General features: G+C 52.0%; 5 protein-coding genes across 5 annotated transcripts; 2 read left to right on the top strand and 3 right to left on the bottom strand.

Moving 5' to 3' along the window:
- Positions 1-407: 407 nt before the first annotated feature.
- Positions 408-6,360, bottom strand: B0T23DRAFT_21102 (PLU-1-like protein-domain-containing protein). Its single transcript, XM_062833550.1, has 4 exons — positions 5,697-6,360; positions 4,760-5,594; positions 4,494-4,582; positions 408-4,442 (listed from the first exon to the last, which is right to left on the bottom strand). The coding sequence occupies exons 1-4, from the start codon at positions 6,126-6,128 to the stop codon at positions 591-593; spliced, it is 5,208 nt and encodes a 1,735-aa protein (XP_062697231.1). The 5' UTR covers positions 6,129-6,360; the 3' UTR covers positions 408-590.
- A 2,419-nt stretch (positions 6,361-8,779) lies between these two features.
- Positions 8,780-10,440, bottom strand: B0T23DRAFT_370231 (uncharacterized protein). Its single transcript, XM_062836583.1, has one exon. The coding sequence runs from the start codon at positions 10,147-10,149 to the stop codon at positions 8,956-8,958; it is 1,194 nt and encodes a 397-aa protein (XP_062697230.1). The 5' UTR covers positions 10,150-10,440; the 3' UTR covers positions 8,780-8,955.
- Positions 10,441-10,625: 185 nt separating this feature from the next.
- Positions 10,626-12,475, bottom strand: B0T23DRAFT_370229 (uncharacterized protein). The gene is made up of 2 exons (XM_062836582.1): positions 12,223-12,475; positions 10,626-12,165 (listed from the first exon to the last, which is right to left on the bottom strand). The coding sequence occupies exons 1-2, from the start codon at positions 12,310-12,312 to the stop codon at positions 10,750-10,752; spliced, it is 1,506 nt and encodes a 501-aa protein (XP_062697229.1). The 5' UTR covers positions 12,313-12,475; the 3' UTR covers positions 10,626-10,749.
- A 173-nt stretch (positions 12,476-12,648) lies between these two features.
- B0T23DRAFT_21067 (putative translation initiation factor eIF-4A) lies at positions 12,649-14,553 on the top strand. The gene is made up of 4 exons (XM_062833547.1): positions 12,649-12,994; positions 13,076-14,116; positions 14,171-14,369; positions 14,432-14,553. The coding sequence occupies exons 1-3, from the start codon at positions 12,892-12,894 to the stop codon at positions 14,227-14,229; spliced, it is 1,203 nt and encodes a 400-aa protein (XP_062697228.1). The 5' UTR covers positions 12,649-12,891; the 3' UTR covers positions 14,230-14,369; positions 14,432-14,553.
- A 374-nt stretch (positions 14,554-14,927) lies between these two features.
- B0T23DRAFT_401154 (NADP-dependent oxidoreductase domain-containing protein) lies at positions 14,928-15,950 on the top strand (the record flags this gene model as incomplete). The annotated part of the gene is made up of 3 exons (XM_062838556.1): positions 14,928-14,969; positions 15,057-15,862; positions 15,929-15,950. The coding sequence occupies 3 exons, from the start codon at positions 14,928-14,930 to the stop codon at positions 15,948-15,950; spliced, it is 870 nt and encodes a 289-aa protein (XP_062697227.1).
- Positions 15,951-17,014: the final 1,064 nt, after the last annotated feature.

Genomic DNA, 17,014 nt, shown 5'->3' with positions numbered 1-17,014 from the left:
AAGATAGGATTAGGGATGTCAATGACGGTGATATGATCAATATATCTCACAACCAACAAGAAAAGACGAAAGAACGCAACGCGCATGCAACTCCAGTCCCCTCATTCATGTGGCCATCCGTCTATACACACACTTATCTCAGTCCGCCGCCATCACAACTGCTGTCGCCGACCAATGTATGTAATGTGCTAGAGTGCTTCGCCGGAGAGACACAGATGGGGTAAACAAGCAAAAAAACAACGGAAACACTTGTTTTTATGCGACCTGAACCAAACCAAACCAACCAACCGGACCAACCGGACCAAGCGTGACTATGAGAAAGAATACACCTTGACCATTGCTCTTTTAAACACCTTCTAAAACACCTTCACACCGCCAACTAAAACATTTGAGGGGCGCGACGCAACCCAAAACAGATTGACCAAGCCCCCAGTGAAGAACGTACATCTTTGCGACCACAAAAGTGTAGTGTGGTTCACAACGTCGACCACCGCTTAGCGATTCCCTAGAACACAATGGTAGAAACATAGAAGACCGCCAAAGAGAACGAGAAACGGATCCACAAACAATCAGCCATGCCAGATCGGATCCTACACCTCCAACAGGTGATCGTGATCCGTCTCCATTTCATGGCGGTGGTGGTGGTCAGCCACCAGGTCGGCCGACGCCGCCGCCGCCGCTCCTCTCCTCTCGTCTTCTTCGTCGTCATCGTGCACAAGGTCAATGAACATGTGATTGTCCGCCACGCCTTCATCAGCAGGCGGGCCGATGCCCATTGGATCGTTCTCCGTCACCAGGGCGGACGCCGAAGACCTCTTAGTTGCGGAACTGGCGCTGCCCCAAATGGAATCACGAAATTTGGCTCTATTAGCGTCCGCATGGTCATCGTTATCGTGATGGTCACGGAGAATCCGGTCTTCGATGCTGAGTGCCTGGCCGGATGTGCTGTTGTCTCCGTTGAAGTAGCGCGAATGGTGAAGGGGCGAATGATGGGATAGAGAGCCCGTACGCCCATTCAAGGTGTTGGAGGGTGACACTGAGTCTGGCCCACGCGAGGGGTGAGCATGAGAGCTGTTGGTCATTGGCAAGCCCGGCGTTTGGGGTTGAGCTGATGACTGCCGCGAGAAGTAAGTGTGACCGGGGCCATATGGGTGCATGCCGGGACCTGTACCCAAGCCCACAGCATGGGTCTCAGCGTTTTGAGCTTTACGCTTAAGGCTGTTCGCTCTTCCTCGAACATCTTCAGGCAAGTCGTCCGGATCTTGCACACCATGTTGTTGTAGCAACTTTTGGAGCTTTGTGGGCCGGGGTTTGCGAGTACTCTTAGACTGCTCCAGAATCGGGGGCGGCTCGGGCGCAACGGGATTCCACTTGTGCAATTCCTGTCGCAGATAATTGGTCTCGTATGCCAGCAATATTTCAGCACCCTCGATTTTCCGGAGGTAGAAACGTTGGTTCTCTGCATCGGCAGCGGTCGAAAAACCAGAGCATAGAGGCGAAATGTGTTTGCGGAAACGCTCGGCCATGTCGATGATATCTTTCAAGACTCCCTCCTCTTCCGGCCGGAACGGAAGGTTTGGTATCTCTTCGTACCAAGCGATCAAATCTTCCAGCTTGGGCCGCGATGCGTCCCGAGGGATCTTGACTCGCCAGTCGCAGATCGGGCAGGTGTACTTGTCGTCCTCCTTCACTTTACCACGGGCAATCTTCAAACACTTGCCATGATACCATTCATGGCACTGCTCGCACTCGATCATCATACCCGCTTCCACACGGCGGCAGATGCAAAACACTTGCCTCGAGCCATTTTCATCTTCGTTGTCCGAGGAGTCATGTTCTCCATCCACACTGGGCTCCCTGGATGCTGGCTCAGCAGGCGATCTTGGCGTGTCCTCGACAGTGTTGAAACACCACTTATTTCGGTCGAGGACGTAGTCCATGTGGCTCTTGAGAATGTGCAATGGGGCATTACTCTTGCCAAAAAGCTTCTTCCCCTTACGCATCCAGTCTTCGTGGCGCTTTTGTTCCTTTTCAAGGTCAAGCGTGCCGGGAGGCTTGGCCTGGAGTTCTTCGACCTTCCTCATCACCTCAGCAACCTCATTATACTTGGGTCTTTGGGTATAATCTGGATCCGCGGAGCGCTTATTCAGGTCGATGATCTGGCGTTGAGCCTCACGTTGTTTGTATAATATCGCGTCGACCATATCCAGCGTCCCCTTGGAGATTGGCAGGTTGGCGTGTTGTGCTTGTACCGACAAGGAGTCAAGTTGCGAGTAGTTCACAACATCGGCGTTGATCAACTCCCTGGCCTTCTTTTCCCATTCTCGACCCTTTTCAAGTTTTTCCTCCAAGTATTTGATGTTATCCTCGTATATTTGGATACCGAGGCGCTTTCCCTCGTCTACCAACTCTTGCGCCTCATCAAGGGTCATGAACTTGGATCGACTTTCCCGGGCCTTTTCGTCCCATCTGAGTCGCTCCAGCGCGCTGTAGAGCTTTTCTACCTCGGGAATATCGACGTTGAAATTCTGGCCTTCCTCAAGGAGCTCTTCGATTGAACCGATTGGTTGAAGGTCTCGTGGGAGGTCCAACATCTTGTTTGCAGTCTCCTGGAACGCTTTGATCGCCTCGGCTCGCTCCCGTAGTTGTTGAATCTCAGGGCATTCGAACCCAATCATCTCCGCTTCGTCGAGGAGGCGATGAATGTTGGCAACGTTGCGCATTTCTCGCTCCTTTTGATCGTGTTCAGCGTTTCCGACGGATTTTCGGACGCCGACTGGCCAAGCCTTTTCGCTTTTTCGGCGATTCTGCTGTTTGCGGATAGTGTAATTAGTCGCCTCTTCTACCCAGTGGTTACAGCGATCGACGAAAAGTTTGAGAGTGGAAAGCGATGGCAACTCGTAGGGAATCTTCTCGCCTTCGCTTAGCAAATTGCGTAGCGCCTTGAGTGACGGTTTCGCTTCGTCGTCAAGGAGTCTTTGATATTTCTCCTCCCATGTCTCCGGCACACTGGCCTTGTCGGTCACCCGTTTGAGGGTAGATGCCATGACCTCATCCGATTTCCGGTAATAAAGAGCGTGTTCTTTGCCTAAAAAGCGGTCTGATTCCTGAGCATCGCAGCATTTGTGGCTTCCAGCATGTAGTAAGCATAGTACCATGCCCGTCTTCAGGCATACAAACCGGGATAGGTAGGTGTACGCCTTGCAGTAGAAACATGCATACTCGTCTTCAGGCACGTCCACATCATTGATGGCAAACTGGATCGGGCACTTCTCGTTCGTTTCTCCGTTAAAAACGCAGAGATGGTGCGGAGACGGATGCTTTGCGTCGAGATGCGTGGCGATAAAGTCATGCTTACCGATGAACTCTCTACGCTGCGCCATCTCTCGCTGATGGATCCGATCGAGAGCAGGGGCGAGCCATTTCGCTGTTTGGATCGTTAACCCGGCACCCGTAATTCCATCTGCCGCGGCCCACAACAGCTCGTCATGAGAAAAGCATGGTTGCCGTCGGAATGTCTGAAGTCGTTCCACTCCAGCAAGGCCGAATGGCTCCCAGTCACTAGGGGCGAAATTGACGGCTTCGTTGAAGTTAAAGCCATGGTTGAAGCCCGCGTGGTAGGCCTGTGGGAAGGTGATAACAAACTGACCGGCCCGTTGATCCAGTGCATATACACGCACGCCTGCCTTTTTGAGTTGTTCAGGCGTGAGCAAAGTGACCAACTGGAATAGGAGATCCGGTTGCGTCTCAAACAGCTCCGGAACCGCTTCACGCATCGCAGCTTCAAACTTCTCAGCATCCTCGCCGGGGATGCCATACCAGGTCTTCGTTGCGCCAAAGTGCTGGTAGTTGGCAGAGTACGCATAGTGATCTTCGTTGTGCCAACAAAAGGTAGAGAAAATCATGCCCACATATACCCACGGTACCGTCATGCCGGAGATGTCAGTCTTGATGTACCTGAAGAGACTTTCTGGGTGAAGAGGCAGCAGGTTGAGATTCCATGGATCCGTTGAGTAGGGATTGTTGGGATTCTTTTCCACGGTCGGAAATCCAGAGCCATGTGTCGTGCAATGGATATCTGCGCCATATTCGACTTCGACGGTCTCCTCCAGATCTGCGACCAAGCGCCAGAACTCACGCTCAACATCGTCTTCGGTAACCGGACGATGACAATTGAGAACCGCATCGAAAGGCATCTTGTTTTCGAAGTAGCCTTGCTTGAAGTCGGCAGCCTTCTCTTGGAACTGCTTGAGCGAATAGAGGCCGCCCTCTTCGAAGCCAAACTGGCCGTCTCCGACGAGACATCTCGGGCAGTTCCATTCATTCTCTGGTTTGGTCTTGAGAGGAGGATCCAGGCACGAGCCATGGTAGTGGTTATCGCAGGATTCGCAAACCAGCATGCATGAGCCCTCCTCACTCCCCTTGCCACATTGCTCGCAATTCTACCACAGTGTCAGTAGGGGTCCCCATCTAAACATTCATGCCAAACCTACCTCTCCCGAACTCGAGTCCTCTCTTGGAATTCTGGGTGCAGAAGGACGAAAGAGCGACATATGTGAACCAGCCACTGTTGGTACCGAATCTGTCATAGAGGTCAGGTTAGCGTATGTAAACCAGGAAGTGTCCTGAACTCGGAGCACAGATTCTAAACGAGATGAGACGATGTTCTTGCTTCGAAGACGATAAGACTGTGCAGCACCACATGCCTCGGCCCGCGAACCTTGATATGCCTGAAGGTGGGGGGAATGACATGACCTACCCTTCTTCAGCCTCTTGCTACGACGACTGCCTGCTTCTCCATCGTCCTTGTCCACCGAGCTTTCCTTTTTGGCGGAATCTGACGTACTATCGAAGCTTAGTTGCCGCTTCAGTGAAGACGAGCCAGCTGCTGATGGTCGAACTTCCGGGGTATTCTTGGCAGAAGACAGCGGGGTGATGGCTTCTGATGCAGGGGCCAGCGGACGGTTTATACTCGTGAACCCGGAATTGATCGCCGTGAAACCTCCAGTGTTGATGGCTGTGAAGCCACTTTTGACCGGTGGCGCTGGTATCGATGGGGCGTCTGTCATTGTGACGTCCCGATCAGAATCCTTGGCGTGCCCGTTTACTGCTGTCTCCGTGGGGTGCCGAGATGGAGATTCGCCGCGAAGGTCTGAGGGGGTCTGGGCATTTGATCGCTTCATTGGGCTCGGGGCTGGGCTGGGTGTGAGAGGCCCACCGTATTCCAGCTCGAGTTGCTGATGAACGCCAGGCTTTGCGACTCGCAGATAGTCTTCGTACGGACAAAGCCATTTTTGATACGAATTTTTCAGTGATGTCGAAAGAGATGACATGATCTTCCCGCTGTAGCCCAGATCACGTCCGATTTCCGCCCATTTTTTCAGCTTGCACACCTTGTCGAACCCTCCCCTAGCTTCAACGGCTTTCTTTAAGCGAAATAAGTCGAGCGGCTTTTTGTCAACGTACGGGAGCCGCGTGAGGTTGTTCCCATGTTGTCTGTGAAATTTTTGAAGGGCGTCGATATAGTTGATATTGGCGCGCGAACTGCCTTCAATCGAGTTAAGTTCTTGCTTGCGGGTACGAAAGTGGAATCTCTGCAGTAGCATAGGTCAGCAAGCCCATCCGTAGAATCTGTGCTCTGAAAGAGTGCGTAGTTGCAAATAGCATCACGGCTGTTGACGGGCGAGCGAGCGTACCTCGGTGTCAATTGCAAAATCGGGGTTCCATGACTCGGGCGGGATTATTTTGCAGATACCAAATTTGCTGGCCTCTGGTGTGATTTTGCGAATGTACTCGAAAGGCTCTTTCCACTCCTCCTCAGTTGGGCAATAGGATGGTGCCTCTTCAAGACCGTGAGGTCGGTTCTTCTTCTTTGAAGGTTCCTTGCACGCGGTAGGCTGGCCGCGTCGCTCCACCGAATTCAAATCGAGAGGTTCGCTCTTCATGAAGCTCAGCGGGATCTGGGATTTCGGAGGATGGTAGCCGTTCGAGTTGACTGGCGCTGTCTTGGACTTGCCGTTGCTGGAATGGGAGGTAACGGTAGGGGAGGCTCGCGCGCTTGCATTGTTGCTCGACGTTCCGGCAGCCGCCACAGCAACAGACCCGCCTCCAGACGGGGTGGACACCATGGCGAGTGGAGGCTATCTTTGGAGGGCGAATTGATAATCACACAGGCGAAGATCGGTGGTGGGTGGGTCGAGACGCAGCTGTAACGTATTGGTGTGTACGAAATCGGAGGTCTCTGTCTTATCGAAATATCGGACGCATCGTAGGATACAAGGCTGAGGGCTGGTTTGGGGAAGAACCGTCGACAGCGCAGGACCGCGAAATGATATGGCGCTACAGGGAGTTGTGCGTAAATTGGGGATGCGGTATCCGGTTCTGCGCTGCTGCTTTTAGTAAGTGCAGGGTTTGCGCAGACGAAGAACTGTGGCGGACAGGTTGAGCGTATGTTTCCCAGGGAGCGAGCCTTGAGAAGCTGAAAATTGAGGGCCAGAAGGCGACTAAAAGGGTAGGTATATCGTTCGTGCGTGTATGTGTCGCAGAAAGGAAATGCAGATCGAACCTCGTCCGAGTTCCTCCACTACCTCGGTCTACCGTGTTAGGGTTGGCTGTTTGTACAGACACTCCGTGTGTAGATACCGTGAATGACAGCAGAAGCAGCCTGATTTGTAGCTGGAAAAGGCAATGTGGTCCGGGATCCGTCGGTGACCACCTGGGGGTTTGTCGTCTGAACTAATCAAGGTTGCAGTACGGGGTTGGACAACTGGACGCGTTCGTAGTGAGGCTGCCGGTTGGTGATTGTGAGAATGAGTGGATTGACCCGGAAAGGCGGAAGGGTTGGCCGAGCAGAAAGCCTGGCAGATTGTTCCAAAATTGTTATGGCGTTGAAAACGGGAGTGCAGACTGGACGGAGAGAAAGAGAGAGAAATGGAGATGGAGATGGAGGCCAGGACCAGGCGGAGACCGGAAGGGAGCAAGAAGTGGAAGTGAAGGTGGAAGAATGACCGGGACCTGGACAGCACGGGACGATGTGAATGGTGAATCGATAAAATGTGGTGTGAGGATGAGGTGTGTGGACGCCCAAGACCAGTGAACTGATTGATAGTAGTAGCTCCCCAGTCCCAGATCTGAAAGTGGTGTAGAGGTATACAGTTTTTGAGGGTTGTGTAGTGTGTGTAGATGGGAATTGGGTTATCAGAAAGAGGGCAGGGGCATGTTACTACATAGTGGGCCCATTCCACTTGTACAGGTTGAGGCTGGTTTGACGGGCTGCGGGACACGGAAGACGTTCAAATCCAACAAGGACCAAAGGCAAGCGGCGTTGCGGTAGCTGTCGGGACGAAATGGGGAGGGCGCAACTCTGCAGCGCGGTCATGGTAGCAGCGACGCCAGACATGATGCCGCCCGCCCTTCGAGTTCAGTCGCGGTCCTCCGGCATCTGGTGGATCTCCACTAGACCCTTCTAGGTCAAGTTCCGTACCTCTGTATCTTCGATTTTCAATGTCATCATCGATGGATCGACTCCTCTTGAATAACGAAACAAAGTCGCACCTGATACATCAAACCATCTACTACAACCAACCTCGTACCAATCGAGAGAAAGTGCGCGCGCTTCCTATGTTGAAGTACGTGCGGCTGAGGTCAATATCGACAGCCTTTTCGCCTTCTATCTTTTGTTCCTGCGTAGACTGGCCGGGGAGGTGCGTTCTTCATTGACGGGAAACTCAAATGTGCCAACATATCAACCGTACACCTACCCTAGGTAGGTGTCGATGAGTCGTAAATCAACTTAGTTTTCCTTTCTCCCATTTTCTCTGGAAAGTTCGGGGTACTCCTTCTCACACACTGGGCAAGTCTTGTCCATCCGCCGCAAACACAGTGTACTCCTGCAAACTGTGTTGTGCTTGATCCGCCCCTCCAGTGGTCGAGATATTGGCAGGGGTGAAGGTCCGAGCTGCGGTATGGGCATCAATGTGCCATCAGGACTCTAATGCATGACCGAACAGTATGGTTTGAGGAAGGATAGATATAATTCGTTTTGAAACATCACTGTCATCGGGCTGGAGCATGAGAAAGGAATCAATGGAATAAAAGAGCGGAGGGTGGTTAGCTTGTATGCATCCGGAAACAAATACTTGTGCTTTCCACTGCTCCGCGCATTTCGAAACATGAATCACCACACCTGAACGACCAAAAATGGTCCGAAGTTTTTGGGTTCTCGCAAGTTTCGATCGATTGGGTCGCCCGTGGCCAGCAAAGAAAATCACTAGACGCGCGATCATCAGTCCTCCCAAAATCGCAACTGTTCAAATGATCACAAATGTATGAGTCTGCAGGTTGTTACAATATCCTGAATCTGGGGGAAAGCCATAGGGCAATGCGACAATTGGAATACCGCAAGCGGCCAAATGTGCATGGCAGTTCCAGGTGGCAGTCCGACTCGGGGTTCAGTCGGAGTCATAAAATCCTTGGAGACCACATCCCATCATGTTCCATGAAAGAGAAAAGAGGGACTCGATGGACCCGGGAAATCTAAGCACCGGTTGAACCGAAAGAAGGGCCCTGATATTGACAGGGGTATGGCCGTCAGTAGTCGCATCGCCCGCCAATTAGAAAAGACTCGACGTTGAAGAGAAATGCCAAGGCCATCAGACTGGGGCGATTTCGCTGCGTTGGCGGGGCAGATCTGAATGACTCAGCAGACACGTGAAACCGCAACCGGCACAGGCTCTCTTTCAACCCTCCGAGCCTCTTCCCAATGAGTCCAATCACATCTGTGGTTTCCCTAGCTGTTTCTGTTGGCTGGCCTGATGCTTTGAGTCGACCAACTTGATTGTGTCACGGCACGCATGAGACTTGGAGTCCCAGAGATCAAGGATAAATCAACAAGAGCATACTATCGTGCTTGGGCCAGCAATTAGAGCCAGCTCTCTAAAGTCTGGATTCTTTCGCCTACTGAAGGCACGCGATATCGAGAAACTCGCTGTCTTCGCTATCCTCCACGACCTTCTGAGGCGTCGTCTTCACCTTTCGATTCCCTTTTGTATTACTCTCCTCAGCATTGTTCCCTTTCTCATCAGCAACCTTCCCTTTGCCCTTCTCCTTGCCCTTCGCTGCCCGTCGCCTCTTCTTCTTCAGCAACTTCTCCACCTCCGCCTGCCCCCTGATCCTTAATGTCAACTCCTTCATCATATCTCCCCAAAGAACCTCGCCGTGACACTTTGGACACTCTCCCTTCACTGGAAGTATCTCATCCCCTCTATCGATCTTCATCCTTCTTGTTTCTTGCTTCAGGAGACACCGGCTCCAACAGTCAAGGTGTCCTACAGCCTCACAGCTTGTCAACGGGCAGATCGCATATAACCCCCGTCCCGCCACCATAGCTTCCTTACACACCACACAGCTCCCCTGCCTCTCAAACTCCCAAATCTCCTGACCCTTGGCTACGTACTCTTTTATCGGCGCGTAATCGAGCGGTAAAGCATAGATCCCATGTTTGTTCTCATCTTGCGCGTCGTCGCCGTCGTCGTCATCGTGCGGGTCATTCTCAGCTTCTTCCCCCACCACAACTACGCCCGCCCCTTGTGGCGCTGTCGGACTGCCAAAGTCCGTAACCACCTCTACCTTCAAGTCTCCCACCCCTCCTCCGCCACTCTTACCCTTCCCACCACCTCTCTCCCAAACCCTCCAAACATCCTCCTCAAAGAAATGCACCCTCAAAGGCCACCTCCCAAAGCTCCTCACGCCCACCAACATCCTCAAAGCCTCCATCACCCCCACCAAACTCTTCCTCGGCCTTTTCAGGTGTCCCGTCTTCCTCCTCCCCAATCCCTTCACTGCCTCGGCTCTTTTTTCGGCAGGGATATGCAGCGACTTGTGTGGGTTATTCAGCGCCCACTCAAATTTCAGCGCGGCGATCATGCTCGGAAAACCGGAGACCAGACAGACCATGTTCCATGGCCGAAGGGATATCTTTGAAGTGCGATAGGCGCCACCCTTGGCGAGCCCGTTGTGTTGTGAGAGGCGCCGGGGTGGGTGAGGCGTGGAGCCGATGTAGAGGGAAGCGTGTCGGGGCTGGGAGCGGAGGATGTAGACTGTGTAGAGGGCGGGAATGGGTTTGGGTTGGATTTGGGTGGTGGTTGACATCGTTTCTGTTTTTCCCTCTTGGGAGGGAAGTGAAATTGTTTTCTATAGGTGATGTTGTCGTGACGTTTGGTTTGTTGTCATTTGCGGTCAAGACCTTGTTTCTTTTTTTGCGGATTTCCCGGTGGACGATTTGCTCGATGATGACTTAGATGTGAACCGAGTGTCGCGTCAGTCAGGACAGTCGCCAAGAAGTACCGAACATTCGTTGATTGCACCCATTAGGCGATTGTGGTATTTAACCCAGTTTGTAATGTGATAAAAATTGGTAACAGTGAAGAAGTGAAGTTGTCGTCTTTGTTTACAGGATATTGTTTATTCATGGCCGCAGTACCCGGAATGGCTGCCCAATTATTTCACGCCCTTGACCTCGCTATACCCCACTTAGTGGGCCCAAGCTTTCTAAGCCCTTGGCTGCTCTGCTGGTTTACAGGATGAAATGTCGAACAACCTCACTGTCTATTTATTCTTGTAATAGTCCGAATTCGTAGCTCTATTGTGAACGGAAGAACTTTTGGGTATTATATTATCGGCTCAATGGGCGGTTGTGATCTTTATCAAGCATAAAATCCTCTACCTATCTCATCCATCTTCTAACACCTCTCAAAGCAGACCCTGCTTCTGCAGATCAAGATATACCTTCTCTGGCATGACATTACCCTCAGCGTCCTCCATCTGCACGATCGAGCCCTCATCGACGTTGGTCTTTCTCGAGTCACCTTGAATCTTGTTCCAGAGCCTCACCGCCTCCTCTATAGACGTGATGTCTCGGAACAGATGTGTGTTTGTGATGCCCAGACGCTTCAGGTTGGTGATGTGATTTGTCTCGTTGAAGTGCTTATCAAAAGCACGCCGGCCGCGGTAGACAAAGTTGCCACAAATCTCGCAGGGAAACTCTTGGCCCAGACCATGCAACCTGTAAAGCCAGAAGGGAATCGGCTTTCCGTCCCAAGCCAGTGGTAGCTTGAGCGGGTTGTAGATCTTATCATCTCCGCCATCATCCTCGTCTTCCTCAGCCTCCTTAGCCTGCCTTCTGAACGTGGTGTTGTAGAGATTCTCCAACTCTTGTTGCCGCTCACGCTCCGTCATGCCCTGCCTACGTTCAACGTTCACTCTTGTGTCGTCCCGCTCCGTCTTCATAGCGCCGGCAAGCTTCTTGATGCGGTACTCCCTCTCAGCGACCGCCCGTTCCTTGAGGCGATGCGCTAGCGGGGCAACCGTGCCGTTTGATGTACCATTGGCCGACTCTCCGTGAATCGCCGCCAACACCTCAGCGGCCTTAATGTGCTTCCTGCCGGAAAGATGGTTCTTGTAAACGTTTTCGTTCTTGAACTCCTTCTCGCATGCCTCGCACCAAACCGCGTCAGCGCTGCTCAGAGTCCGGTCTGTCGCAGAGCCCTTGGCCGCCAGCTTCTCCTTGCGCCAACCTTCAATTTCGTCCTTTTCCCAAGCCGAATCGAATTCCTTGTCCCAGCCACCAAACAGCTTTTCGAGATTTTCGAGTGGTCGCGTACGTCGAATGAAGGATTCCAGATACTCCATCAACTCGCCGAGGTACTTGAAATATTGGTCGGTCAACTTGTCGGCCCGCTTGACTCCACCATAACCGGGTTGGAAGTTGTCAAAAACTTCAAGATACTGCATATACGGGAGTCGCTTCACGTTGGGAAGGTTGAGGTAGGATTCGTGGCTGGCGTGCAAATCGAAGAAACGGCCGTATGCCTCTTCGCCTGAGAACATGCTTTCCACCAAAAATGGCTGATCGTCGCCCTGCTTCCGCGGCCGGTACCAGTTTTCCGAGTTCTCGGCTTGCTCATTTGGGTACCGCGAGTGATGTTCCTTGATACTGGCTACTTGTTTGTAGAATTCCTCGAAGGGGTCACCACTGCCAATCTGCAGGATTTCCTTGGAGCGCACTCCAGACTTGTCCTCGTATAGGGGAAGAAGCTCACGGGACTGGTGTTGGATCTGGTCGAGGAGTTGGGACACCTCATGGTCACGATTAAGACGTTCATGAATCTACGGATGTGTCAGCACAGAGGGTCCTAGGAGAAACTTCGCGTGGAGGAAACATGCCTGTTTTGGCTCGTCGCGCAAACGGTCCGCGATACCCTGCTCGAGGCGTTCGAGATCCTCGTGGATGTATCTCTGCTCTTCTATCAACATGTTGACCAATGTGACACCCGCGGATCCCCCTATTCAATAAGAAGTGAAAATGCGCGAAGAAGAGCCGGACTTGTCGTGTCGGGATGCAGAATTGTGAATTGGAAAACTAGGATGATTTCTAGAACAGAGGTTGTTGAAACGTGCTTTTTCGGCGCCACCAATTGCTTCCGTGTACGAAGTCCAGAAAGAACAGCAGGGAAACACGTCGCGGCAGGCAAAGAACTCCCGGCAGCTTCTTGGCGCAATCCACCAACTGCCCTGTTACAGATCCCCCGTCGTTCCATTAAATAAGGTTGGCCGACATTCTGCCGAGCTGAGGGCTTGTCATCTTGGCAACTTTTTTTGACAACGGGAAAGCTCCACTCCAGTGCCGCCACACGTCGACATCGCATATCCATCGTCAATCACTGTCGCGCTTTCGGTACAGTGGGCTGTTTTTGTCTCGGGTGCAAATAATTTCCAATAACGAAGTCAACACTCCGGTCGAACCGCATCGTCAATATCCGCAACCACAACATCGCATCCTCGGTCCTGACACACCTCAGAAACATATCCAATTTATCGACAGAATCGCCCAACATGGCTGACGGCGGAATCGATCGCAAGGCCGATGAAAAGATTCAGTTCTCCACCTCCAAGGAGGTAACGGTTCATCCGACTTTCGAGTCGATGTCCTTGAAGGGTAGGTCTTGTCGCATCGCATGTATTTCGTGGTTGCTGTGGCTCTGTTGATCGGACTGAAATTAACCGGTTCTTCAAACAGAGAGCCTCCTTCGCGGTATCTACGCCTACGGATATGAGTCCCCCTCTGCCGTCCAGTCCCGCGCCATCGTTCAGATCTGCAAGGGTCGCGATACCATCGCCCAGGCCCAGTCCGGTACCGGTAAAACAGCCACTTTCTCGATCTCAATGCTTCAGGTCATCGACACCGCCGTGCGCGAGACCCAGGCCCTCGTCCTTTCCCCGACCCGCGAACTTGCGACCCAGATTCAGAGCGTCGTGATGGCTTTGGGAGATTACATGAACGTTCAATGCCATGCTTGCATTGGTGGCACCAACGTTGGAGAGGATATTCGCAAGCTCGACTATGGTCAACACATTGTCTCTGGCACTCCTGGTCGTGTTGCCGACATGATTCGCCGCCGTCATCTCCGCACCAGACACATCAAGATGCTGGTTCTCGATGAAGCCGATGAGCTCCTCAACCAGGGTTTCCGCGAGCAGATCTACGATGTGTACCGCTATCTTCCGCCTGCCACACAAGTCGTTGTCGTCTCTGCCACCCTCCCTTATGATGTGCTCGACATGACCACCAAGTTCATGACCGACCCTGTTCGTATCCTGGTCAAGCGTGACGAGTTGACCCTCGAGGGTCTGAAGCAGTACTTCATTGCTGTGGAGAAGGAGGACTGGAAGTTCGATACTCTTTGCGATCTCTACGACACTTTAACTATTACACAAGCCGTTATTTTCTGCAACACCCGCCGGAAGGTCGACTGGTTGACCGACAAGATGCGCGAAGCCAACTTCACTGTCAGCAGCATGCACGGCGATATGCCTCAGAAGGAGAGAGACAGCATTATGCAGGACTTTAGACAGGGCAATAGCAGAGTGCTTATCTCGACCGATGTGTGGGCCCGCGGTATCGATGTTCAGCAGGTCAGCTTGGTTATCAACTATGATCTTCCCAGCAACCGTGAAAACTACATTCATCGGATCGGTCGTTCGGGTAGATTCGGTCGCAAGGGTGTTGCCATCAACTTCGTTACTAGCGAGGATGTCCGCATCTTGCGTGATATCGAGTGTAAGTTCTGGACAATTTAACCTCAGCGCCTTCTTTTGCTAACGGGTGATACAGTGTACTACTCGACCCAGATTGATGAGATGCCCATGAACGTTGCCGACCTTATCTCCTAAGAGGCTAGCGTGGGGTGTTTCAGGTGCACATTAGGTCAAAATTCAAAGGGACAGGTCGCGTCCGTCATCGATTTGGTCACAAAAGGTGGCTTCAAGAGGACAGAATTCAAGTGGGAGGAAAGGGGTATGTCGGCCTTGAGGTACGGTAGCCTTCCACAATCCCGGCTCCTCCTTGTATACATCTTGCTGACCATACGACAAGGACGCCTTACAGATTGGAAAACATATCTAGGTGTCAATGCTAGCATGCGAACGAGAAATTCACAAGACTTGGAATATTCCAGGTATCACTTGATCTCGAGATACTATGGCTATGAGATATCAACAACGAACCTTTTTTTCTGTCAGTCTAATACCTAGCGTGCAGTTCAGTAAGCGATCACAACACGCTTAGCCCCTACCGGGGTTTATTTCGCATTGTGGAGTTGCATGACAGCTTTCTGACGTAGCACAAGTGAAACAATGGGCGCTGCAATACAAGGCAAGGCAAGGAATTGCGCGCTAATTGGCCAACTGATACGGTAATTGACAAAACCGAAATATATCCGGCGATGTTGTCATCGCCCGCCGGAAGAGTGGGGACTTCGATGATTAAGTCCAACATCAACCCGACAATAAGTGTGCTTATTTTCACCTCACAGGGCAGACAACACCTACCCAACTTTTCTTAACAAATCCGCCGAACAAAAGAGTCAAAAATGCCTGAAACCGTGACAGATATGTTGAGCCGCAGAGTCAAGGTACGATTAGACATGCTGGAACTCCCCTCATCTCCAACCTCACAAGCCCCATGAGGTTCGCTTCGCAACTCATTAACACCCACCAAGCTCTCCAATGGCCTCTCCATCCCCCAAATCCAACTCGGCCTCTACATGATGTCCGGCCCCGAGACCACACGCGCAGTGCGCTGGGCTCTCGGTGCCGGCTACCGCGGCTTCGACAGCGCCCAATGGTACTACAACGAACGCGAAGCCGGCCAAGCCATCCTCTCCTTTCTGTCCTCTCCCGAAAACACCGCGGGCCTCACCCGTGAAGACGTTCATTTTACCAGCAAGCTGCGCGACAACAGCACCAATTACGACGCCGTTCGTGCTTCGATCTCCAAGTCAGTGAAGGCTTCTGGACTTGGCTACATTGACCTGTTCCTCCTGCACAGCCCGCTCGGCGGTCGTGAAGCCCGGTTGACCAGCTGGAAAGCGGTCGAAGATGCGGTACTCGCGGGCGAGGTCAAGATGGCGGGCGTCTCGAACTACGGCGTCAAGCATCTCGACGAGGTCATGTCAGCACCTTTTAAAATCAAGCCTCTCGTGAATCAGATTGAGTGCCATCCGTTCAACACGCAGACGGAGATCAGGGCCGCGTGCGAGAAGTATGGTATTGTCATCGAGGCATACGCGCCGCTGGCGAGAGGGATGCGCATGAAGCATCCCGTTTTGACAGCGGTGGCAAAGAAGTACGGGGTTACGCCAGCGCAGGTGTTGGTTAGGTGGTCGGTGCAGAAAGGGTTCGTGACGCTGCCGAAAAGTACCAAGAAGGAGAGGTTGGTAGAGAATGCGAATGTGGGGGGTTTTGAGTTGGCCGAGGAGGATATGAAGAAACTGGATGGGTTGGATGAGAAGTTGGTTACTGATTGGTAAGATTTCCCCTCATTCAAATCCTCGAGTGGTGCGCTGACTTACTGACGCTTGGCGGTGCGTAGGGATCCTACTGATGCGGACTAGATGTTCTCGGTTCGTGCTTACACGTTCGCCCAAGTACCTTCGGATTTACCAGTTCTGGTGCCTCCATGTACTTGATGTTATGGTCTGATTTACAGATACGTAGACTTACTAAACCAGCGTATTTATTTCTTGTCCTCACAAACGGTACGCAAACACAAGATATATGTAATTTGTCCTTCCTTACCACATCAATATATTACACAACCCAGGCAACACCTTTAAACTCCGTTATTCTGGCGGCACTGGTTCCTCCCCACACCATATCTTCTTGTCTTGTCACTTGAGGCGGTAATAAGACCCTGGTTCTATTCGAGAGCCGCAAGTTGATGGGGCGGTAGAGCACTGTCCACGGAAAATGGATTCCAGATCATAGGAACGGCCGTCCTTGACCGTCATCTTGTAAACCCGCCAAGCCCGACCTTCAATGCCGACATATTACCGTCAGGAGACTATGAGTTCCTTCTGGGAATTGATCCGAGTTGCAGAGGAGGCAATCCTGCATTTTCAACCCACATTCGGCACCGCTTACAGAGTTGGATGATGAGTACAGACCTACCAGAGGCTACAGGTGTCCTTGTGATACATTGAAAAGCTTTCTACAGGAGCGGGGAAGATCATTAAACCATAGGCGGCTCAGGGTGAAAGAGGAAGGTGCTTCAATCTCTGGGTGGAATGAATGACAGTTTCACCTGCTTACGATGCCGTATAGCACCCAAAGACGCACGGAGTACGGTTAATGTTACCTGGACACCGAGTCCCGAAAATAAAGCCCTGTTCGACCAAGGTGATGACCGAGGTCTCGAACTAACAAACGAACCACTACAGGACTGTACTGTATCCACGTACAAGCTGGTCGGGAGAACTGGTGTGACAGCGTTCATCTCTTCCTCTGAACTTATCTTCTCCGACGTCGAGAATCATACCCACTAGCGACTGGAAAGGCAACCTAGTTGATCTCGAACGAAGAACTCAACGCGTGAAGAACGGTGAAAGGATTATTCGGTTGGTTATGATTATTCTCCACAGATTGGCTGGATCTAGTACGATTAAATCCTCATCCCTCT

This window comes from Neurospora hispaniola (assembly GCF_033458365.1).
Source record: "Neurospora hispaniola strain FGSC 10403 chromosome Unknown B0T23scaffold_1, whole genome shotgun sequence".
Lineage (NCBI taxonomy): Eukaryota > Fungi > Ascomycota > Sordariomycetes > Sordariales > Sordariaceae > Neurospora > Neurospora hispaniola.
This window is presented reverse-complemented; position numbering and strand designations above follow the sequence as displayed.

Excerpts from the sequence above, each read along its gene's own strand:
- B0T23DRAFT_21102 (XM_062833550.1), bottom strand. The coding sequence starts at position 6,128 with ATGGTGTCCACCCCGTCTGGAGGCGGGTCTGTTGCTGTGGCGGCTGCC. Across the intron at positions 5,595-5,696 it reads ATTTTGCAATTGACACCGAG|AGATTCCACTTTCGTACCCG; the intron begins GTACGCTCGCTC and ends ATGCTACTGCAG. Across the intron at positions 4,583-4,759 it reads TAGCAAGAGGCTGAAGAAGG|ATTCGGTACCAACAGTGGCT; the intron begins GTAGGTCATGTC and ends CCTCTATGACAG.
- B0T23DRAFT_370229 (XM_062836582.1), bottom strand. The coding sequence starts at position 12,312 with ATGTTGATAGAAGAGCAGAGATACATCCACGAGGATCTCGAACGCCTC. Across the intron at positions 12,166-12,222 it reads TGCGCGACGAGCCAAAACAG|ATTCATGAACGTCTTAATCG; the intron begins GCATGTTTCCTC and ends ACACATCCGTAG.
- B0T23DRAFT_21067 (XM_062833547.1), top strand. The coding sequence starts at position 12,892 with ATGGCTGACGGCGGAATCGATCGCAAGGCCGATGAAAAGATTCAGTTC. Across the intron at positions 12,995-13,075 it reads CGAGTCGATGTCCTTGAAGG|AGAGCCTCCTTCGCGGTATC; the intron begins GTAGGTCTTGTC and ends TTCTTCAAACAG. Across the intron at positions 14,117-14,170 it reads CATCTTGCGTGATATCGAGT|TGTACTACTCGACCCAGATT; the intron begins GTAAGTTCTGGA and ends CGGGTGATACAG.
- B0T23DRAFT_370231 (XM_062836583.1), bottom strand. The coding sequence starts at position 10,149 with ATGTCAACCACCACCCAAATCCAACCCAAACCCATTCCCGCCCTCTAC.